At 38.3% G+C, this 24,586-nt stretch overlaps 1 protein-coding gene across 6 annotated transcripts in view; it reads right to left on the bottom strand.

The window, feature by feature from the left end:
- Positions 1 to 915: 915 nt before the first annotated feature.
- STAU2 (staufen double-stranded RNA binding protein 2) overlaps positions 916 to 24,586 on the bottom strand; it is a 171,427-nt gene continuing 147,756 nt past the window's right edge. For all 6 annotated transcript variants that reach the window (XM_058832098.1, XM_058832101.1, XM_058832104.1 and 3 more), the window contains 2 exons: positions 2,897 to 2,985; positions 916 to 2,050 (listed from right to left, as the gene is read on the bottom strand). In XM_058832098.1, the coding sequence (XP_058688081.1) occupies positions 2,915 to 2,985 (71 nt within the window). In that variant the 3' untranslated portion in view covers positions 916 to 2,050; positions 2,897 to 2,914. The remainder of the gene's footprint in view (positions 2,051 to 2,896; positions 2,986 to 24,586) is intronic.

A 24,586-nucleotide genomic window follows, 5' to 3' on the forward strand; every position in this document is an offset into this window, starting at 1 on the left:
TGCCAGTCTCCTTGTCACATTCTCCCCAGTAAGCACAGAATCTCGCCTTAGGACAGAGGAATGGGTTTGCCTCTTCTTTTGTTCTTGCTCTCCAAGAGGGGAGACAGTAATGACATCTGTATCCTGCATACTGGCAGGTACAGCTAAAATGCACACTGAGGCTGTCTCTGAGCTCTCTGAGCTGTCTGATGAGCTGGAGGAGCAGAATTTCTGCTCCAGCTACCAATTAGGCAGGTAACATATCCCTGAGAAAGGTGGTATGTAAGAGCTAATTATTTTTGTATGTTGCTGCCTGAATAACTTGAGTTATTGAGGTGCCAAATGCCCCTGGAAATCTGTGGGAACTGAAAGGTTCATCTTGTTCCTGACTCTTTTATAGAGTCAGACCCTAGAAAACTTCAAGCTTTTAGAACAAAGGCTCCTTATCTGCCAGTGCTGAGAGTGAATCATACCCATGAGAAACATGAGGTATTAAAAAAGGACTCCGAGCGCTGGTTCTGTGAGAGCAGGATGCGTGTTCTCCTGAAAGCCCGTCCCAGAGGTGAATCAATGTTACTGTACCTTGCACCACTTCCTCACATTGCTGTTCCTCTGCTTTTCTGCATGAGTCACTGAGTTGTGATCTCTGGTTTTCGTGCTTCTACAATCTTGTGCAATGTTGTCAAGGCTGTTATGCAGTTAAGCTTTATCTGTTGCATTAAATAAAATCATCTGTATTTTGGATAGATAAGTGACCTAAATACCAGCATGTCTGGTCTAACACAGTGAGTTTGTAGAAAGTGGTGGCATGGGGACAGCTTGGTTGAAACCTGGCTCTAGTGTGGTAGCCAGTCATTTGTTAGTTTTTAATTGTTTTCTTTTCCTTTTTTTCTCTTAGTTGTCTAACTGTGAGTGATAAAGAAAGAGAAGACACTGTCATTGTACACATGAACTGATGTGGTTTTACTGCATTTGGCCACATACTTAAAAGAAATATGCTGGTACAGAGCAGCCACAGGTCTTATCTCTGCTGCCACTCCTTTCACAAAAGAATGATCTTTACATCAACAGTTTCCACCCTTGGCTTGATAACATTGCGGTCCTCCCTTTTGCTCTTGGTCCGAATGCAGAGATTAAAAACACTCAGTTGATGCAAACAGTGGGTTGATACAACACACAGAATGGGGTGTAGATGTGCTTCACACAACAGAGAGCAGAATTGAAGGGGAAAATGTTGCTTGGAGGCAAGACGCCTCTTTAATTGATTATGGCGAGGAAAATCAAATACCATATTTGTTTTTTTCCTGGAGTATATAGAAAATGATCATAACTAACATCTGTTCATGTTAAGCAAATACTTGTCAAGACTTAAACTTCTGTTTGCATACAACTCTGAGTAGTGCATCTTAAAGTCATACATATTCATATAGAATGAAGAATGCATAATGTCTGCATAAAAAGATAAGCTGTATGACTATATATGAAGACAACAACTACAATTCTCACAGCACTGTCATTGGTTAATTTTAAAATATTCAAGCATTATTTAAAAAACAGTAAGCTGAACTTAAAGCTACACTACAAAAAATTGTATAACTGAACCAATGCTGACTTGTTTTCCTCAATATTAATCAATTGTAAAGTTTCCCATGTTGGTTTTTTTTTTTTTTTTTTTTAACTAACACTTTTTGTTAATTCATTGTTATTTTAACCTCCAGTAACACGATCAGACTTCTTCTGCCTCTGGGCAATTGAGTTATGCTCTGATCTCGAGTTCTAAGGGAAATGTTCAATTTTATTTTTTTCCACAGTTGAATAAACAGTACCATGTATTCTATCTCTTGTGTTAGAATAGTGTTGTCTTCACATAAGACTCAAATAATGGTATTAGTCATTCATTTCCTTGTACACATACACCCTATTGCGTGTTGACAGGTTTATAAGGATGCAGTGGCAGCCGTGGGTGCTGGGAAGCTCCTAGACGACAGCCTTTGAATCCTTGCAGTCCTGAGCAATGGTGCCTGAGTTAGTCTGTTTATTGTCTGCTTTCTCTCCCAGATGCTTGACTTGTCTGAAAGATTAATACATTAACAAGAGTGGTAAGGTCCAGGGTTGCACATCTTTAAGACATGTTTATTACCAGATGGCACATGAGATTCAAAGGTCACTGTGGAAGGTAACATTTTAAAGTGAAACAACAATATTTATGTTCAAATACTATGCTGATGAGATCATATGGAAAAATGTTTCTGATTAAATTAGTTTATAAATAGCCACAATATATCTACTGAAAATTCTAAAGGCCACTTTTAGTCTTACTTCTTTTATTCTATTACTTCCTAATTTATTTAGTAACACAACACTACTTTCTTACATAAACAGACTAGCAGCTGGAAAAAAAATCTTTACTGGATGGACAATCCCACTTTCTTAATTAATTGAAAATCCAGTGTGAAACCCTGTTCTATTGTCTACTACTTAAAGCTAATATTCCATATCAGAGTTTTTTAGGACCTGAAAGAAATTTCAACTTTTAAATTCTCTTAGGAAAAATTCAGCTTGCAGTCATAATGACTTATTGGCAGATAGCTATGCTTATTTACGGGCAATATCATGTGCTACAACACATTTGACAAAAATCATGTTATGCTACTTACACAGAATCCATACAATGGAAAGAAAATCCTTTTCTTTAGCATTTCCACAGGACTGACTGTCTCATAGCTCATTAGTAAACATTATCAGTAACACTAAACCTGAAATCGTGTTTATCCTCTCAAATTGTCACAAACTGTATATAAATTCCAGAGGAAATAGTTTTGCATAGGTTTAAAAGGGCAACTAAGCTCTTAATTAGCATTTCTTATCTACCATGCCACACGGGCATTAAAATGCAGAGGATTTAAATGGTACTTACTTTTCATGTGATCCGTTCTCAACTTTCATAGCTCCTTCCACTGGATCCAGTCCTTGTTCTGAAAACTGTTTCAAGGCACTTAATGCTGCCTAAAGAAAAAATGAGTTGTCAAAAAAACCCACTGGCACAATTATATTAGCACCAAGTGAAGGAAGGTGTGTGTTTTGATATTCTAGATTCAATTAATTTCTTGTATATTGAAGCCGTTTAGTCTATAGAGCTAAGGGAGTGGGTGCACAACAGCTCCGTGATAAACAGCTGTGCTTGTGCATGGATTGAGGATATCTCCTTCCCGGGCACATGAGTGACTTGACTCCCATTTGTGTCAATGCAAGCTTCATCATTATATGAAGAATGGGATATACTTTTAGGATTCTTAGCTTTCTGGCTGCAAAGTCTCTCCAGCTTCCCTACCTGCTTTCTGAGAGCCCACACCTCCCAGAGATTCTGTGGACAAACTTTTGAGTTGCACATGGTTGCAGAAGGTGTGACAAGTGGGAAGAGGGTCAGCAGGACACTACCAGCACTCCAAATTCAGATCTGGAACAATGTTACAGCCTGATGTCTTTCACACAGGTAGTGAAATGTGCTAATCAAGGGGAGCCAATATGGGATGATTAGAGAGAATCAGGAATAGAAGAACAGTCCGTTTTTATCTAACATTTTCCTGTGCATTCTTCATTGACCAACTTCTGCCTCATCTGCTATGAGCCCCGCTTCTTCTCTTCCCTCTGTCTGCTTCGGTAAAATGAAATTCATTTTTGTAATCGATTCAGAAAAGGTTGATTATGAAACTCTATGACATCACAAGGCTGACTTTGAAAGTAGAGCCAGCTGAGGTCAGTTCTGTTAAGAAGGTGAAATGTAAAGCAGAACCAGAAAATGGATTTTGCTTTTTATCCACTTCCTCCTGAGATGCATTCAGAACTAATCACAGGGGAAAGAAAAGGTGACTTTTCACAGACAATGTGCCCTAAGCTAACACCTCAAGCAGTGGAACTGACTGGTGGCCCTAAAGTGCTGTTCACAGTGAAGCAACAATTGCTGCTCTCTTATTTGATGGGACTGAAAGAATCCATGTCTCTATCTTCCTTTCCCTCAGAGAGCAGGGACCCTGCCTGGAACAGGAGCTGCCATTGTAATGAAGCACTAGATTTGCTTTTGTAGTAATTCTTTGCCTGGATTGTCTCAACGACTCCTTCACTTGAAAGGCATGTTTATACAACTTAAATATTATTAGACAATGTGTATTTTGGTGAGATGAATAACAGCACAAAAATTGCCAGGCTGCCCCAAAGTAAAAGACCACGTGTCCCATATTTGTCTATAGCAGTGACTAGCTGCTAAAACCTCAGAAGGCTATACAGGGTACTCCCACCCATAATGCATGAAAGTAGAATCTTTCTAGTCTGAAATGTTATGGTTTGTGCCCTGACAAAAAGAGCGATGAACATTTTATAAAGTCTCTTGGTAAACCTCAGATTATAACTTTTACCTACAATCCACTTTACCCTGTGCTCTGAGCTCCCTGTATGAGATCCTATTTCTGGATCTTTTGCTTTTATCACTCACTGAGTTCCCCTGAGAGAATTTTCTCTTTCCTCATTTTTTCTGTTTTTCTTGATGTTTTGATATATTTCCATTCTTCATAACAGTTCTTTCTCTACCACCTCATAGTGTCCCTTCACAAGCTTCACATGTGCATTCTCTGCTCCTATAAGATCTAACCACCATCTGTCTTTGCATCCTTGATCTTGACTGCACAGCAAAATCACTGCTCATCACAAATAATTCCCCCAGTGGCAATGAGGGTTTTCAACTATTCTCCCCTTAACTTTTCTGTTCCAGCAACCCATCACATTTCTTCATCACAATTTCTCTCTTCTCCTCCTCTCCCTGAGGTCCTTTTCATCACAATGCAAGCACGACTCATCATGTGAGGAAGGGGAGTGATTTGGGCTCTTATGCTTCCTTGTACTTTAACTTGTCATGGGTTAGCATGAGAAGAGAGAGAAAGAATCCAATGGGTAGGGACTGGCACCCAAGAATCTCCTGTCTTCTCACATCCATTTTTTCCTGATGCACATTAGCAAAACTATCAGAATCTCCTTCCTTCTCATGTATGGTAAACCAAAGCCCATTACCAGGTAGCACTGCAAGGAGAGAAGGAAGCTGAGACATCCGCTCCTCCCACACAGTTAACCTGCTACCTCATATGTTTCTCAACCCACCTTGTTTACTTTTTCATACCCACTCTTAACTTCCTGGTCTGATGTGTGAATAGCAAACTTATTGTGGAAGAACTTTGTGTTCAGTTATTTGTTTGTACAGTGACTTAGACAAAAAGGCCCTGATCACAGTTTGTAAGTAGAGCCAAGTAAAGTTTCATTCAAGATTAAATCACAGATTGATCATATGATCTGCAGAACAGTCTGGTCTCAATTAGGGGTAACTGAAATCCCAAAATCATCAAGAGATTAATTAGACCAACACAAACATCCAAATTCTAGAATTTCTGAGTAGCTGTTACTTACTACTGTTTTACTCAGAGAACTGCCTATTTGCGAGGCATCCCACATAAACTACAGAATTGCAGAGCTGCTTTCAGGGTTGTTTTCCAGGAAAACTGATTTGGAACTTCCTGGATAAATATTAGCCACTAGCTTAATAGAATTAGATGAAGAGAGCCCTTCTCCTATTCTAATAGCAAGGGAAGAAGTACCGCAATATAAAATAATGAACACTTTGCCTATAAGCATAGATCACTGCGTGTCAATGGGAACACAGAAGCATATGGGTGTCAATAAAGTAAATATGGAACAATTAGAGAAAACACATAAAATGAAAATATGATTCAAGGTGTTCAATGATAAACATGTTTAACACCAACACAACTTCCAAATCCTAATGCTTATAACCTGGTGCAGTCTCATTTCGCTGTCTCATCTGTCTTCAAGCCATGCCTTTCCCAAACTGAAATATGACATAAAAGATAAAATCTCAGACCTATTGCATTTGTGAAACCAAATATCAGAGGGAGCAATCAGCAGGGAAGCAGTCCCGTGCCCGTATCCTTGGTCTTCCAGCTACAGGTGTCAGGGTGTTTTTGTGAGTGCAGTTGAAATCTGCATTTTTCCAGCTCCTAAATGCTCTCCCACCCAGGACTCCAGCAGATCCCAGGGCTAGGCTTTTCTTCCCCAGGTTCTCCCAACCCCCTAACCTCACAGTCCATCTCCAATTTCCAGTTTTTCCTAATGTGTTCCATCCAGGCTAATACGAGGTCTAATTTCTTTTTCATGGAACCATGTCTAAAGCTCCATAACTTATCTGTGGGGGAAGCCTAATTACTTATACCCCAACATTTGCAACAAGTTTTGAGTTTTGAGTACGTTTATTTCCTTTTTTAAAGGTCCATTCATGGGATGTGGCTGAAGGGGAGTAGAGGAACGGTAGAGAGAGCCTTGCAGTGTACTAAGAACTCCCCCTTTTCTTTCTCCCATAGCCTGCTTATGTTTGGAAGGATCAGCAAGCTAAGAGAAGCAGGTGAGTAAACAATACTTTGTATCTTAATAGATGTCTTTAATGTTTCTTCTCTCCCCATCATGCCCCTAGACAGACATGAAGAGGCTGGATTCAGGAAGGAAGCTGGTAGCTTAGAGGCTGTGACCTGAATAGTCAGCAGAGCAACACAGAGCTCAAGTAATCTGCAGTGAAGAAGAGTTACAAGCAGGCACCAAGCTAATTTAATCCATGATTCAATTCTATTAGTCCCAATAGATTTACACTGCTTGTCTTAAATATAACTTATGAATGGCAGATAACTTAGGTTAAATGAAAAGGAAGGAAAAGAATGGAACATTTGACAGCGAATCTGGTGAACAATTTCCTCTTTTAAAGGCTCAACACTTCCTTCCATTGATATTTTTCTTACAATAGAGCATCTGCACAGATACAGAGAAATTCTTCTCTCCCCCAGAAGATTTTACAACTGTTTTGTGAGTGAAGCCCCATAGGTTACAGAACAGATGTCCTTACACATTTCTTGTATCACTTGTTTTTTGTGTAGCTACAACAGTGCCAAAAATACAATGCCAACAGGATGCACTGCACTGCTAGCTGTTTGTCTTGGCTGCCATTTCCATTAGTATGTGTGTGTATCAGGACAGGGATGGATGTTTCCAGTCATTTTTTAGCTTTCTTCAAGTCAATTGGCAATTAGTAAATAGCACTGAAACTTGTAAATATTCTTCCTGTTTCTCACTCTGGGGGTTAAGTGTCTTATAATGACAATCTACTAACATTAGATCATTTTCAAGCAAAAACAGCAGACAGGCACTCCACTAGCCCATATGCATTTAACAGCACATCCTCACGATAAAATTTTCACATTTGTTTTAACACAGTATGTGGTTTGTGTTTTTCCTCTTAAATCTATATTACATTTCAGCTTATTCCATGAAACTGAAAATTGTAAAAGTTTGTTGTCTCTGTGGCCCTTCCAGTTGACTTTACCAAGGAGGTCTGAGACAATCCCAATAAACACACTGCTTCATACTGTTAGTTCACAGGCATCATTGCTCCTAACATCAATTTTCTAAGTATATAAAAAAACACATTCAGCTTGGACTTAATCAGTGTTTTCCAAAGACATAAAATTACGGGCAGAAACTGCAAGACTGACTTGTCAGGGTCTAGAGAAGGTCACGAAGAACAAGATTTTACCGTCTTTAGTAGCTGGGTCTTAGTTCAGGACTGAGTTTGCTGAGTCAAATGATTCATTGTGGTCATGTTTCTTGTAGTCACATGCCATATGCATCAACAAGTCTCTGTTGCTCAAGTTTAGGCTTGAGAACATGTTTGCATACCAGGTTACCATCACAGACTTTAGTCCTGGATTTCAGTTTCAAGCCAAAAACCTAAACAGCAGAGCATGAGCAAAACCGGTACTATTTACAAACAGATCAATGTTTATTTGTTTTCTAAATCAAAAGAAAAAATGTCCCCCTAATCAGTGAGTTTCTTTCCCTCACCCTGACTACTGAGGCCTCAAAAGGCAATGTCAACTGTGCAATAACATTGCAGCAAAACTGTTTGCATCAGTAGTGGGATGCACTTCATGCGTTTTTAATATATGGATTTTAATTTCACATTTAAAGGCTATTGAAAAAACTCCAGCAATATTACAGCTACAGAGGTGAGTTTGAAGGCTCAGTGCCCCAAAACTGAGTAACCATTTAAATCTGTATGTATTCAAATTACTGTTCTTGGCGATTGCTTTTGCTTTCTCTAGATGAAGAAATTTTTGACTAAGCTTCCACCTAGCTTTAACTTGCCCACACTCAATACTTCATGCATAGAGAAATGCACAAAGAGAAGATACATTTGTTTGTGTAGACTTATATACATGCACACAGAGTAGTTAAAATTTGACTCCTTAACATACCTATTTAATTCTTTTGGATTTGTCAGGTTGGCTACATACAAGCTAAACAAAAACTAAGTATTGCAAACAAATCCCTTTTTCTCACAGCTTCTGCTGTTAATGAATTTACTATATTGCAAGCAATAACTCCTGCTAGGAGTTTTCATCTCTTTCCTTTCAATGTGCTGTTCTCTCCAGTTGATTAGATTTCATGTGAACCAATGTTAAAATCTGCTTGAATATTAAGTTCAGAAAGGCTTTTCACAGCACACAGTGTAAACCTTAATTAAATGACTTTAAGCTCTTTCCTCATATTGTTTATGATATGCATGAAGAACAGAGGGTTATAATCTGATTAACTCATGTAGTTTACATGGAAATAGCATTTTCCAAACTGATTAATCTCTGCACAAAGGCATAGTCACCTGATAGGCACTACACTTAAGGCTACTGATTGCACCTGTCAAGAGAAGGAGCTTGGAGGATAGGAGGAGTCCACTATTTTCAAACAAAGAATATGATTCATGGATGTAGCTTAGAACAAGTCCCAAGTAGTAATTAATGCTGCCCCCAGGCAACTCATGAAGCCAGAATTTAAATGACACACAATCCATGTACAGCCTGACCTTGCCAGCTTTCTGGGGGTAATCCTAAAGTAAGGATTAACTGTTCTTGAACAATTTTTCCAATATATTTAATAGAGCTTCTATCAACAACAGCATGCATGCCACCTTCTTCCACCTAGTTTTACTGGAAAGATGTACTTATTCCTCCACTCCTCTTAATATGCTGAGAAGTGCGTGGAGTGAAAGACACTATTCAACATGGAACTTTATTTCCATAGGTTTTGATCTTCAACCTCAATTCTACTTCATCTATTAAAGTAAAGAATGCTTTAACAGTAGAGACAGTCACTTGGGCATGGCTTATTTTCCATGTGAACCACCACACTAGAAATTTGACTGCCATTCTTTGGACCATGAAATAATTCCAGGAGTAAGGAATAGTGAAGCATTCTCTTAAAGCCCAAGAAAGAGCTGCATTATCATCTGGGGTGAGACAGTTCTATTGTTCTAATGGTGATACAAAGCTTCCCAGTCACAAAGAAAGAAAAGCATGCCAAAAAGCACCTATTTAAAAATCAGTAAAATATATGCTTTTGTATGAAGAGGATTTAATAAATGATACTTTAAGCCAAACACATCTAAGTTGACAGAATATAAACCATTAATCCAGCATGGAGAGGTTAGTCCTAGTTGCCAAGTTTAGGTTGTGTCCTTACTTGCAGGTAGGAAAAAGAGAGGAAGGGATTGCTAAAGGATCTATATGGGACTCGGACTATAAGGGACTGCATCTTCTCAGACTCCTCCCACACACGTATTCCCAGTTGAAAGGGGCAATATACTCAAGTGCTACCAAGACTTTTACCTTCATGACAATTTATGCAGAAAACCAGTAAGCTGATGCTTCTTCATGAACATCTCAAAAGAGCTTTCAGGTTCAGTATCTACTGAGGTATGTCTACATCCTCTAATGGTGAAGTGAGATATGAAAGTTGGGCCCCAGTACCAACAGTTAAAATAATGCTAAAATATAAACAGTTAAATTTGTTAAAATAAAAACAGTTAAAAAAATGTTAAATAGTTAAAACAGAATTAAGAATTAAGTAAATCTGTATCAGATATTTTCAGTGTCTCTCCAGTGTACCTGCTATAGATTTTGTCTAGAATTCTGGAATTTCTTTTAAAGTAAATTTATTTCTAAATTGAAGACTTCAAATTTTCCTGTCAGTTGGTGCAATTCTAAGAACAAATACAGAAAGAATCACACATCATCACAGATTACTTATGAACACGGAAGAAAATACTTTGAAATTAAATTTCCAAGTGTTTACACTACATATACACAACAGAATTTCACTAGACAACAATTAATCTTAAATTAATCTTGCTTCTAATTTTATGTCCTTAGACAAAAACTACCTAAACACTAACTTTCAGAAGGAGGTAGACATTTTAATAATATAGTGGCTCTCAGTAATTAGAGACTTCCAATTGAGAGTATTTAGATGGCCAATTATTGTATTGGTAGGTAGAGGCTTAAATTACGCAACTAAGACCACACCCAAGCATGATTGAAGAGCTGCAGACAAAAATTACAGGAGATTTTAAGAAAGACAGCTTCAAATGTAAAACTGAAAACAGCAGAATGCATATCCTCAGGAAAAATCCTGCATCAACACTGAAAAAAGGCCATGAATCACTCTCTCATCACTGATGGCTAGAAAATATCCTTGTCAGCTGCGTTCTCAGGATGATTTGTTTTGTTTGTTTGTTTGTTTGTTTGTTTATTCATAGGCATTTCTCCACATGACTGCAATAGATTTGCAAGTCTACTGCCATTAACCCTGCATCTATTGCAGAAGATTTTGACCTCTTGATTTTAAATCAGTAGACTGAGATTCTCGACCACGTAAGAATTTACAGTGACTTCTAAAATATGCTGTGTTAGACAATCCTCTTCTTTCATCAGACCTCCACAGTTCCATCCTGCTTTTGACATCACTGCCACTGCCTTCACTACACAGGTATCAATACATAAATGATTGTGGTATTCCCCATGAGAGAATGGGCCCTGACCCATAGTAACGTAGACATAGCTAGAACTCTCTCAACAAAATTAATGAACTGTAAACATTTATTCTGTTATTTAAGTGGTTTTCTGAGGTAATTTCTCATACAGAGTGGTAAAAAAAAAAAAAATTATAAGATTTTTATGAATTCCCAAATATCCACACCAAAATCAGTGTACAACAAGGTTCAAGCTATTAAGTATTACTCAATATTTGCATCAACACGGTTACTTTTTTACTTAGTAAACTGAATTTGTAAAGCACACTCACTAGTGTTTAGGTACATTTTGGCTCTCCTTGCAAATATCCTCTTCATCATGAGAAAAGTGTCACTAAGGAATAGAGGTAGTTTAATGCTGTTTTAAAAGAGAAGGAAACCAAAGTGAGACAACATAAGCACAGAAAGGGCTGGCCCAAGATCAGGCAATAAAAGTAAGACTCAGTTTTACTAGTTTACATGCATTTTGGCATAGGCCAAGATAGAAAGAGAAGATTCTGAATGAAGGTATTTAATGATAGAAAATGTTAAAAGTCTGCACTACAGCCATTTAATTCAAATGCTTCATTCCTACCACTATCACTCATCAAACTATCATCTTCCCAACAATGCAAAATATTTTCTATGACATAGTGGAGAAAAAGTCTCCCTTTTTAGGAGAAGATGACTGGTGAGAGCCTCTCACAATTTTTTTTTTCCTGAAATATTCTAAAGAGTATTTTTCTTCCCACAATGTTTAACAAAACTACCTGTTTTTTTCTTTAAACTTGACATATTTTTATGTCTAAAGACCATACACTTTACTTTAGACATGGGAGCAATTTCCTAACTATCAGATTCCTTGGTTTTAGCAATTTTAGAATGAAAGAATGTTTGTTCTCTCATACTGAGTCCATTACCTTAAATTTTAAGCGCTTGTCAGTCTAAACATGACTAGAAACTTTGGTTTGAAGACAAAAGCAATAGATTACACTTGATGCAAAGCATTGGCCATTGGTTTCTTCAAGGAGCAAATTGAAGCTGGAACAATGGGGGAGTTTAGGGCTGTAGATTCTTGCATTACAACATCTGTAATGAAGCCCACATACTAAATTGTATCCTATCTCTGCTTCTGTGAAACTCTACTCCTGTGGCCAGCACACTGGCATTCAGAGAAGGATACTTCCACCCTCTGAGCCCCAATGACCAATCCCCCTCTTCATTCTCCAAGTCTCATTTTACAAGTGTGCATGTATGTCCAACAAAGTACCAAATCTAGATTGACAGCTAAAAGCATTATATTTAGCATATATGGCATGTAATTAGAAATTTGAGTGTTTCCAAAAGGAAGAAGTTTTTGATTCTGATCTTAGAGTATTCTTTCACTGCATTAGCCGGTATTTTTTTCCTAATTGAAGCTGATTTAAGTGCGAGCAGAGTCAGACCCAAGAGCTCCAGGACAAACTTCTCATCTGAAGCAGTTTGTAATATAATTTTGTCTTTGCTAACCGTTGATGGCTTGTCCTCATCCCATTTTAACCTACAACCATCAGCTCCCTTAATGGAAGTGTCCATAAAGATCTTCTCTAAAATATGCTTTTCCAGCACACTTAATGTCTTTTAATGTCTTTCCAATTAAATCCAGATGTGAAAAGCTTAAGGAACAGTTCTCAGGACTGAAAAAGATGACATAAATCTTGCAGCTGACAGAGATCCCACTGAGCTCAGTTGGGAAAATTCACAGAGGACTTCTTGTGGGCCAGAAAAGCTGCTGGGTATAAAGACAGATGTGTATACTCCTATTAAAAAAATTTAAATAAAAACTGACTCCTACAATGAGGTATCCACAATTATCAGGGACATTACTAACTCAATCCTTCAATGTGCTGAGCACATCCTGTGCGGTACAAATTTCCCTCATCTTTTTGGGAAGTTTATCAGAGTTGAAGGGGGTCACATCTGTTCGGGAAAGAGCCCCTCACCTTTCAGGATTGCACCTCTTAAACCAGTGTAGAGCTGATACTGGTAAACACCATCTGTCTTGCTCTCTTACTGCTATCAACAGGGAGGGAATACACTCTGCAAAACAACACTGAATTTCTGTCCACTCTCCTTTATCTCTTCCGTAATCAAGTTAGCATATTAAATTGTGGTTTTATTACAGAAGACTTCCCAAATGTGATATTAATTATAAATTCTTACCAGTCTGAAGGGAAACTGGGCATTCTTAGTAGCTGACTACCACTGCTGTGCAAGTGCTGTTTGTGCAGCTGTCAATTTGGGGTTTGTTTTGCTGTAATCACTTGCACACCCTTAGGATTTTTTTTATTTTATTTTATTTTAACAACAGCACATCATCTTATTTTCCAAACACAAACTGTAAATGTAGGCTAAAATCAAGCCACATCTTTCAGAGGGACAGGAAATATTCACACATGCAGTTTGTGTTAAAGAATGTCTCTAGAAAACTGCCCAATGCTAACAGCTTCCATAACTTCCTGCTACTTACTTAGTTACTTTTGATATTAGTAAATTATCCAGACAGATCAATGATTTTTAAAGAACTACATCCTTGTGAGACATCTGAAAAGAGGAGGAATGTTCCAGGATAGAAGGAAAACCCATTTCTAACTGAAGCTTAAGTTTGGATCCATGTTCATTAGTGATGGGAACTTCAGTAGTGACATTTTGGACAGTATTGCTTAATTTCGTTGCATTTTTATAATGTCCATGCAAAAGTTTTAGCATGATTTGGTGTCATGAGTGAGTGTACAGAAATATTAAAATAACTACCTAAATTAAAGGATGATCTTGCGTGCTCAAGTACAAGATCCAATATTGGGATCTGAACAGTAGTGCAAACCTAACACTGAAAGCAGCAGGCTCCTAAACACACACACAAACTCTCTTGAAGACAAAATTCCTCTGGTTCACAGCTTGCTTTACTTTTCACAATGGCCAGCACTTTTCAGACTATCACTCCTTCAGGGCTGAAGGCTGGATCTGACTCCCACCAAAATCACTGTTTCATGACCATCACTCAGGAGGAATGGCCTTCCCTTGGAATGAGCTGCTGCTGCCATGAGGATCCCACTCTTGGCTAGCCCAGGGAATGAGCTCAAATCTTTTGCACTTTGCTGCCAGGGACCACCAGGCCGGCTCTGATTTATAGCTTTTTCTTTAGAGTTTTATGATACAAGAATGTTCACTTGTAATTACAACAGCATTTTGTTGGCTCCCTGCCTTCACTTGGGTATGCACACCACCATATCCTTCATTCCAGCCTTTTTTATGTCAGGACTCCATATTTGAGAAGAAGTACATCACTATTACAAGGATGCTGCAGATCTTGCTGCTCCTTAAGAGGAAACTTGTACGTATTTGCTCAGGGGCACACATGAGCAGCTGGATCTGATATTCAACTAGAAGTCTAGTGGAGAGCTGGTCAAAATTCTTCTTCAGAAAAATACTAAATTAAGAAAAAACTTTGTATTAAAAAACTTTGTATGAGAATGTATGATTTCTGAGAAAAGGTTTTTTAGGTCTAAGGTAGACTCTTCAGTCAAAATATCACAGACAAGTGCAAAATATAACCACTGTACTAATGACTTCTTGGTGTGCCACATTCATATGCCTGTAAAAATTCAACAGGTCTCTAGTTTATTTAAAAGTGAATGGAAATACTTGTGCTCTTGATGTGTTTTGTGGGATGAAAAATCTGTTTTATTCAAAAGAAGGTGACCCTGCCATTAAGCTGCTGTATCACCCTGAAGAAACACTTTAGCTCAATGTTTTTCAGACATATACTTAGTTCCTGACTTTGAGACAATCAAGCAGTACATTTCCATCACTTGTGGTTTAAACTTGATTTTGTGATTTTCAGGAGAGGCATAACCTCCTTTCAGGGAAAATTCCAGGTATTTTAGATACCATTTAATAGTTAGCTGTCAAGCAAGTCTTTCTTTTCTTTCCAAGTCTTTTAAACAAAGAATACTTCTGTGCTAGCTTAATTTATAGAGTCATATATGTCCCATTTTAAGTAGATGTGATTAAGAAGAAACACTAAGCTTAGATTATTCTACTAAATGAGAAAAGTTTAAAGCCAATAAACTGTATCTAGGATTTTAGCTAGGAGATGAAAATAAAAGGCACATTTGTTCCTGGTCACTGAATTTTTAACCTGGGTCTGTTGCTCCTGCTGTTAAGCTCCTATACATTCCTTACTAGCTCATAGTGTCCAGCATTCCCAGCTCTCAGTGCTTGGAATTAGAGGTGAACTGCAAAATAAAACCAGGTTTTTTTTGAGAGCTAGTGTATGGAAGCATCACATATTCTGACAGGAGGCCAGTGAAAAGGGTAATTTTTAAAAAGAGGTCTTCTATTAGATTTTTTAAAATTTAGATTAGATGTATAAATTCCAACCTACCATTTGGGTCTGAGAATTCTGGCAGTATCTGAAAAATGGGAAGATGCTGCTGAATCTGGTGGATAAATGAAAGCTGTACATGGTCTAGCTCCTTAGTAAAGAAAAGGAGAAGTTGAGCATTATGCTCTGCCAATTCTCCATCTCAGGTATGAGAATACTTTTCAAATGCCCCAAAGCTTGCCTTTATTATACAACAAGTAGGAAACAAAACCCCTGGGTTTCTAACAAAAGCCAAACCTATCCTGTTTCTGTCCCTTCTGTGCCTTTTCAAGTTTATATATATATATATATATATTTAAAGTAGTATATTTTGACCTGCCTTTTTGCAGTACAGGAGCTGTAACATAACTTCATTGCTTCTCCTTTTACCTCAAAATCCAGTGGGGGTATTTGGGTATTTCCTTAAGGTGAAATAAAAAAAAAATCTAGCTGCAGTGGCACATCACTCTGGTGATCAAGTTAAATGACACCATTGCAGAAAAGCCTCATAATACATATTTTCCCCCTGCCTAGTCCAGTGCTGCTATTTTACACACAAATTCAAGCATTTCTTCGCCAATGTGTCTTGAAGTGAAGGATTAGTCCTCACCTAAAATCAGTAGCAGCTACCTTCCTGTGCATTTTGTGAAGTGGTAGATGTACTTTTTATTGGATTATTTTCTACTGCTTACAGGTCTCCTTTTTAACAGAAAGGCCAAATCTACCCTCAGATTCAGCTTCTGTTGCTGTTTGTGTACTGATTTAAGTAGGAACTGGCCTTGTTCTCTTGGATTTGCTTTAGTCATTAAGTCCTACTTCAGCCTGCTACTGCACAGGTATAAAGATAAAGAGTAGTAAGAGGCACCTTCAGTCATCTCCATGATTGCTCTCCTGTGTGTTTTTCTGGTGAGAATGGTATCTGTTGGGTACTGTATACTTCAAAGTGGTTCAAGAGAGACACCAGGAGCCAGATTTCCTCAAGAACTTCTTAAATCCAGGAACCTCTCAAACTAGTAGGTCCCTAATGAAGATTAGACACTCCTTGTCTCTGATTAACTGAGCTCTGTATCTATGGACCTGCTTTTACTCCATTTACAGTTACAATCAAAAATATAGATATGTGTCCAAAAACTTTACCAAACAGCTGGGGTTTAGCTGGAGGATCTTCTAACGGCTATTTTATCATTTCATCCTAGCATCTGTTATTAAAATCTATTAACCACAGCTGTCAAAAAGAGCTAACTCAAAATCTTGCTGGTTACAAAATAACCTGTCAGGATTAGATTCAATAAAAAATTCAGGTGCTTACAAATTAGGTGCTGTAAGAGTGAAGTTTCAAACAGCACATCCCTGGAATAAAATCAAAGGTCTAAAGTTAAGTACTCTGTTTTTTTACTCAGCATTAAGCTCAGAGACAGGTTTCTCTGAAGAATGAGCTGAGAAAGCTACATGATGAGTGTGGAGCTACCTTCAGGCAATGAGGTACTCCAAGCCTAGAGGTGAACTCCTGGTCCTCTCTGGAGTTCATCTGCAAAGCCAGGACCACAGGCAGAGGCCTGGCAGCTTGGACAGCTGGTGTCCACAAATGTACAATCCTCTCCTGAAGACAGCTGGCCCCTCAGCCCTCCAGAGGCCTGAGCAGAGCCTGCTGTTGTCATTGAGAAGGTGATCAGCAGAGAGGTGGGTGGAGGTGAGACTCTCCTTTTTGTTCTTTTTGTCAATGGCACAGATGTGAGCACTATTGTCAGAGTATGAGACGTACAGATTTCAGATTTCTTAGCTGTAGGTCAACAAATTACATATCCTACCTTCCTACCTCCTAGGTGACAATGTAACCTCCAGGATCAGTGAAAGGGAAGATTCAGCTGTTGCAAAAAAAAAAGTAAGTCAACTTACTTTTTGGATCAAAGAAAGGGAGGAGTCTGACTCCGCAGGCTGATCACAGCAGTTACTAAGCTGTCCTGAGGATCACCCCTTTCTGCCTAGATAATTTCTGGTTTTTATCTAATTGGTACTTTAGCAGTAAGTTCAGAAGTGATGAAAGCAGGAATTGCGATCCCATTGCTTTTGGGGGTTTCTTTAAAAAGTTGGATGCAACCATATTCCTTCTCATCCTTTCTCTGTGCAATCCTGAGTATTTTAAGGTTGTTATGTGGAGGCTCTGGTTATCTGTAAAGGTAGATAAATAGCTGCACATGCATTTAGACAGTCTCTTATGATATATAATTATTAGTACCTGAAGGCTGTGGCAAGAGTTCATGTTTCCGGAGTAAGTCTATGTTACTGTGTAAAGCATGGAAGCCACTAGCAGCTATCCAACCACAGCTAAGCAAAAAAGCCCTCAGGATACTGTTTCATTAAACATTCTTGTGTATAAGGCATTTTAATGAATATACAGCTCTATCTTACTAAAAGATTTTATTAAGATAAATAATAATAATCCTTCACTATTCAAGCTCCCTTCATGCAAATGATCCAATAAGCCCTCACATGTATGCAAACCCTTTGAGAGGGTTTCCAGGATCAGGATACAAGCAATTTTACTCTGCCATCACAGAGTAAAATTAAGTTAGTTAAAATCATCACACTCAGAATAAAAGCAAAAATACTAACGTAAGTTAAATGATAGTAGAGAGTAAAACTTTATGTCCACTCTCAGTTAGTTCTAAAAATTTAATAATTTTAGCTGTCATATAAACAATAAAATCAAACCATGAAGAAAACACTAGAGTTCTAAGGCTGCTACCAGAAGCAGAGAAAATACATGCATAATCTTATGCATATTAGACAGTAATATTCCTCAAGCACGAATAAGACCTAACTGAAGCCATGCTTGAGATAACTGTCATGCTATCAAGTTACAGTAAAGAGGAGATCAGACTTATTCTTTCCTTCACAATGAAATCAGTATAAACAAATCATATAATGTTTGGACACCAAACTTCTGGAACAAAGAAACCTAGAAAATCTCTTAAAACCACCCACAGACTCCCCATGCTGGTCTGTGATTATACAACTGGAGAAGATCATCCAAACTGTGACGTAAACCAATGTCAGTCTGCAAAGGATACTACTACAGTGGTTCTAACAAAAAATAAAGCAAGTCCCTGGAAGAGCCATCAGTAAGGAATACTTTCATACTTACCATCCATTTTCCCTGTAAATGAGGAAAGCTTTTTTAAAACTTAGAGAAAGAACTTAATCCCTACACTAAGGATACAAGAGACAGACTCTCTTGTGTGTTTTTACTGTACTGCAAAACACATTCAGCTAAACAAAAGTGAGCCTGGGACCAGCCATAAAGGAAAATACTTCTTAATGGACCCCACTGCTTTTTGTATTTCAACCTGCTCCTCTCTATGAAAATAATTTTGTCCTTCTTATTTGTTATGCAGATACATTCACTTTCATTTTTAGAAATACATTTGCAAAACAGCATATTTTTTTTTCCTATGGATTACTCACCAAAAGAGAAGATCCAATGCTGAAAACCTTTCTGTTCTATCAGTAAAATACAGTGTTTCTGTAGGCTGCATTTCTACCTCAGAACTATAGTTTTGCTCCTTGCCTATCATCTGGCAGTAAATTGTTCTAGACCTGAAAACAATATGTGCCTGTCTAGGAGAGATGTGAAAGAGTCCTGCTGTTTTTCTGTAGATATGGCCTAGAAAGTGTGAAATCTCTGTGCACCCCTTAAGAGGCTTCATGAGATTCAGGACACACAGCACTAAGAATGCTAAAGCAGTGGACTAACCCAGCTGCCCTGAATGTGGGGTCTATGATAGATCCATTTTTTGCCCTGTTTCTTCTCAATTTGGATTCCACAAGGCTAAAAAAATGTTTGACTGAAATAAGGAGCAAATGATACAATGCAATCCCATTTTCAGATATTCTGGCATTCTTTCTTTCTATCTGTGCCATAGAGGATTTTGATATTCAAATGTATTTATTAAAGAAACTAATTTCATTAGAATCAGACACCCCTGAAAATTGGTTAATAATTTATATTTCCCTAACATTCATTTCATTCTTGTTTCTAAGCCACAGTTGACTGAACTGTAACTTGGTATCAACAATGGGCATTAATCATACAAAAGAAAACAAAAGAAGCAGTAATGAACTGACAAAGTTTGTTAGTCTTCTCCAGTAAGGGTGCAACAATTAGCAATACAGTGAATATCAATCATTCAAATGCTGTAAAAAAACTCTGTATAAAGAGAAGAAATGAAAAATGGTAGCCGACAGAAACTTAACAATCTTGGAGAAAAAAAAATCTAATAATTATTATAGTTAACAGACTGTGAAAGAATACTTCATTAAGAAGTTGGCAAAATATTTTGTACTAAAATTAATAAATCCTCATTCTTAAGAAAGTATGTTCTGCAGAATTTACACAAAGTTTGTTTTTTCATATAGTCATATATGCTTCTTATACTGATGTATTGTTAACCTTCAATCTTTTTCAGGTTTTATTTACAATATACTGCCTGACTAAAAGCTGTTCTGCTGGTATCAGTGTTACCAGCAGCTGCGCATTGAGGTACCAACAAACTTGTACATGAACAGTGTTTTTGATGAAACATAAGAAAAAAGATTCTATCTGTTCTTCATGATCACTAGCTCTCTTGTGTTTTAGCTACTGCAATGATTTCATCAAAGCTCATCATATATGAAGAGCTAATTTCAAATAGTTTCCTCCAATATTTTAATATGATATTCTATATGCAATTTTAACTTACAATGTTTAAGTATAAATTATTATGAATTCTAAACACAAAATACAAAAGTAAAAAAATTTATTTTTTGAGTTACATTGTTCAATCCAATGCAACTCTCACCCTTCACTGAAGCAGGGACAGGAAGAAGTCTTCAATAAATTTCAGAAGCATTTGCTGATATTTTCTATACCGGAGTTACAAGTTTACAACATACACTGAATATTTTAATAAACAACGTGCTTACTTGGCTAATAATTTCTAAAAAGAGCAAACCCCTCCTTATAACAGCTGCAGTGGCCCAGATGTCACAAAAGCAGAATGCCTTTGCTATGCTGGGGAGGGGCAGGCCTTCCCTCTGCACAGGCACATGGAGGCACATCCATGCCTGATTCGGGAAACATGGAATGAATTTTTTTGCTTCTGTACACATGGCAAAGGAGCTTCAGACCTGGAAAACAGCAGTTCCACCCCCATGCAGCAGTTTCCCTGCTCTGCTACAGTGCAACTGCCCGGTTTTTCTGATTTGGCAACAGAATCAAGATTCAATTGAAAAATGGACTCTGTAGAGAATATGATGCCCCATACTAAATAACAACTTACTGAGGAGACAGAGCTGCTTGCTTCTGATAAACAGCAATATTTGGCAGGCAGTTGCTACCCCTGCTGTTTGCTTTGTGGGAAGGTAACATTCTCTATTGTAGTCTCTTCAAAGCTCTTAATACACCATTAGACTAAAAGAGCAAGCAATAAAAGCTCTGATTTCTCCTGGAAAACAGCAAAGCTTCTTCCTTGTATTGAGGAAGGTCCTACTTGGTACTGCTGAAAACTCCAGCCCTCTGCTTTCCCTGGGAAGCAGCAGTACAGAGCTTCTAGTCTCCTCCCAAGTTTATTAGTCTCTCTGTCCCTAATTCATGTTTTTTACCAGTTCCCACAGCAGCAAAGTCTCAGTCATTGTGCCCATTTTACTGCTGTGCTGCTTCAATCTGCAGGTTGCTTTGGCTGACAGGGTGAACCCTATCCCTGGACACTCAAAGAGATAAATATGGTGTCTAAGGGGAATGGAAGAAGCAGGTTTCTGCCTCTAACATCCTGTGATTGGAAAAGGGTAAGCAAAGCGTGAGGAGAAGCTTGAGATCAGACAGAATCTGTGATCCTCATCATGCAAATGAAGGACTTAGTCATGCAGTTTTCTGTTTGGAGAATGCTACCAGTAAGGAGTAACTTAACAGCTGCACTCTCATAATAGCCAGTTAGGATTCCTCTATACTCTTCAGTCATTGTTTTATTACTTTGCATTTAGATGTAGAAAATTCCATGCACCTGCCCTATACAGCATTAAACCCCATATCTAGTAAGTCTGCCAACAAAGAAGCCAGTTCAGCTGATGGAATTATTTGATGTGGTCACTCACTACAAAGCGGGTTGAAAGCACAAACTTCTCTCAAGCCCACCCCTGTGGAAACAACTGCAACATTTTACTGATGTGGGCAGGACCCAAGTGAGTAAAGACAATTTGCAGCACACTTGAAAAATAAGTTATTTTTGAAACAAAGAAACAAAGTTTCTTTGTTCAGCTTTAACATGTTTCTTGACTTGCATTACCCACTTCTCCCTTTCCCATTCCCAAGGAAGTTTCCATTAATCATCCCTGTAATGGAAACACTTGTGTCTGATCACTGAGCAGTGGACTCAGGCATAGTCTGTGGGCATGCACTGAACAAGAAGCCCAAGGGAAGCCTAGCTGAAAAGTTTGGGAAAGCAAGGATGCCTTTTTAAAATAAACTGTCGAGAGGTCAGTGGGACAGCAAGGGGTCAGCACCAGGCAGCCATTGGGTGGATGGCACAGGAGAAAGACAACAACACTTGTCATTAATTATATCTGTTGGAATGCTACACATTTTCCCCCCCAAGTGGTAGTACTTCAGACATCCAAGCACAATCTCTCCCACGTCCCACTCGACCCCAGGCAGGGCACATGCCAAGAAGCTTTCATACACTAGAAGCCAAGAAGTAGCTAATACAAGCAGAGCTTTAAGAATCTAAATTGTCCCTCCACTTCAAAACATTTTTTTCCTTTAGTTTCAGACCATCCTCATGACTGTCTCCTTCACCAGTGAACCACATATTCTCTTGGAGCTAAATATGGCTAGATTGCTGTGCCCAGCCTCAAGCTAACAAAACTCCTGACTTTCATTGGAGAGGAATAACTACAGGGAACTGGACTGCTCAGAAGAACTCTACTCCTAAAATCAATCCTCCAAGATCCTTGTACAATGTACAGTTTACCCAGGTCTAGAGGTATCTGATCTACAGAGGTGTTGTCTCCTATAAACACTTTTTACAAAATGTCTGCAAATGCCAGAATGAGTCACTGCTGCCAGTGCTCCTGCAAAACCTTGAACCATACCTATTTATAAAGCTAAAGTTTCATAAGCAGCAGTATCTTTTATTTTAATAAAAAACCCAAGAAACTGTTGGTTGTATAAGAAATGGCAGGCTAGTAATTAAAGAATGGATGGACCCATTCTCACTTAACCCTGAATTTACTGAGCACACAGTCAAGTTCTTTGTTGTGTGCAGAGGAGACAGGTATCTCCAGAGTACAATTTATCCTCTCCTAAACAAACAGATGGGAGGCGTGAGCCCTTGGAAATGCTTCTCTCTGTACTTCCACTACAGAAAAACTCATAAAATTAACCCAACCTAGAAGGATTGTAGGCATCTGAAAGGTATGCAAGATGCTTTAGTGACTATAGTTTATGAGGAAGCTTTGAGTATTATAACTCCAACACAGTAGTTATAAATCACAGTAGTTGTAAATCACAGCAGTTATAAAATATGGAATTAAATTACCTGTCCATGTGGTGAAAAAATTTGCTCATTTCTGCAGAGTGGCCAGAGATGTCTTAAAATGAGCCTATGGGGTTCTTTAGTGTATGTGAAACAAAAAAACAGCATTGGGGCAGGGGACAGTCGGAACACCTTGTACACTGCAGAACCCTGTTTTGTGCTAATGGAACTGGACAGAGATAACAACTCAAGCAAGATCGATCTGGATATGCTAAGCCTTGCTAATGGATTCTGATCATTAAGGGGGAAGAAAAGTAATGCCTGCACTGGGGCAGGCTCCACTACAGGCTACACTATTCTGTGGCTTAAGGACAAATTTCCCTATGATGCAAGTAAACTCCCTACCTTTAATCCAGATCTTTGGGATTGCAGTAGAAAATAATATCTCTTTTGGTAGAGAGCAAGGAGACTTTTGGAAAGAGAGAACTCTTCCATCAGGTAAAAAGCCAGACCATTGTTTGTGTTTTCAGTTGAATGATGTATCCAACAGGAAGGATTTAAACTGTGTTACCGTCTGCCAGTTCAAGCTCCAGGATGGGCTTTGAACCCACAGCTTTGGAGCCCAAGTTAAGTCACCAAACTTTTTTGAGAGCTTGTCTTTAACTTTTCCTCTGTAGTTTTCAAGGTTTGATAGTCAAAAAACATGGGGAAAAATAGGCTCACTTTACCAACAGAAAAATATTGTGTAAGGAAATATATGCTGTGGTAAGTATCCACAGGAAAGTATTAATCATTTTTTTTACTAAAAAAAGGGAAAACCACCCAATGCTGAAAAAGTAGTAGCACTTTAAAAGTAACTTGCTGGATGGATAAAGAACTCCTGAGTGAACAACAGTGTTTGTCTCTTGGAAGTCTGTTCTTCAATCCCACAAGATTTGTGGGATTTAGCATTGAACAAGAGAGGTAAGAATAGGACCTAAGTTGCATGTAAGAATTTAAAAAGCAACTAGTCCTGTTTTTCCCCCAGAAAACAGCAAACAAGTCAAATAATTAGCCTAGTTGTGTTGATTTAAACCACTTGCAAAACTGCACTTCTGAGTTGTGTTTGCATTAATCCAAGCCGGCTGCCAGGCTTCCTCTCTATTTTGAGATATTCATCATAGCTAGAAACTGCAGGAGATAGACAAGTCCAAAACAACATGTGAGCATAGTGAATTCACTACTCAAAACCCCAAACAGAAGTGGAAAAGACACCAAATCATCAATTACAAAAAGAAGCACTCACGGGTAGTAGAATTAGATTTCACCCGAGGCCTCACTGCAAAAGCAAGCTGGCACCACACCCCAGTATGCTTCCTTCAATTTAGCTCCATGCTCTCTCTCATAACATGCACTGATTTTCCTGGCCTGTGCTACTTGGTCTAGTGATGAAAGTTACAGGTTTGTGAGATTCCTCTTCTGTAGTTATAAAACACATAGGTTCATTAATTCATAAAGCCAGGATGGAACTTGGGTTGGTCTAGTCTGTCCTCTTACGATACTGCTGTCCTTGAGTGTTGACCAAAGAAATGCTATCCTGTTCGGGACATTCAGAAACTTCTTTCTTGGGTAAGCATTTTTCTGTTCAGAACTTGTTCTTTGTCCTCTGAATTTACACACCTTCAGATTTTTGTTAGTGGTTCCAATTATGTCCTTCTAAGGTAGATAAGGTAAGAGTCCCTTAGGAAAAAACAATTTTTTTCTAAG

Source organism: Poecile atricapillus, chromosome 2 (assembly GCF_030490865.1).
Source record: "Poecile atricapillus isolate bPoeAtr1 chromosome 2, bPoeAtr1.hap1, whole genome shotgun sequence".
In the NCBI taxonomy this organism is placed as follows: domain Eukaryota; kingdom Metazoa; phylum Chordata; class Aves; order Passeriformes; family Paridae; genus Poecile; species Poecile atricapillus.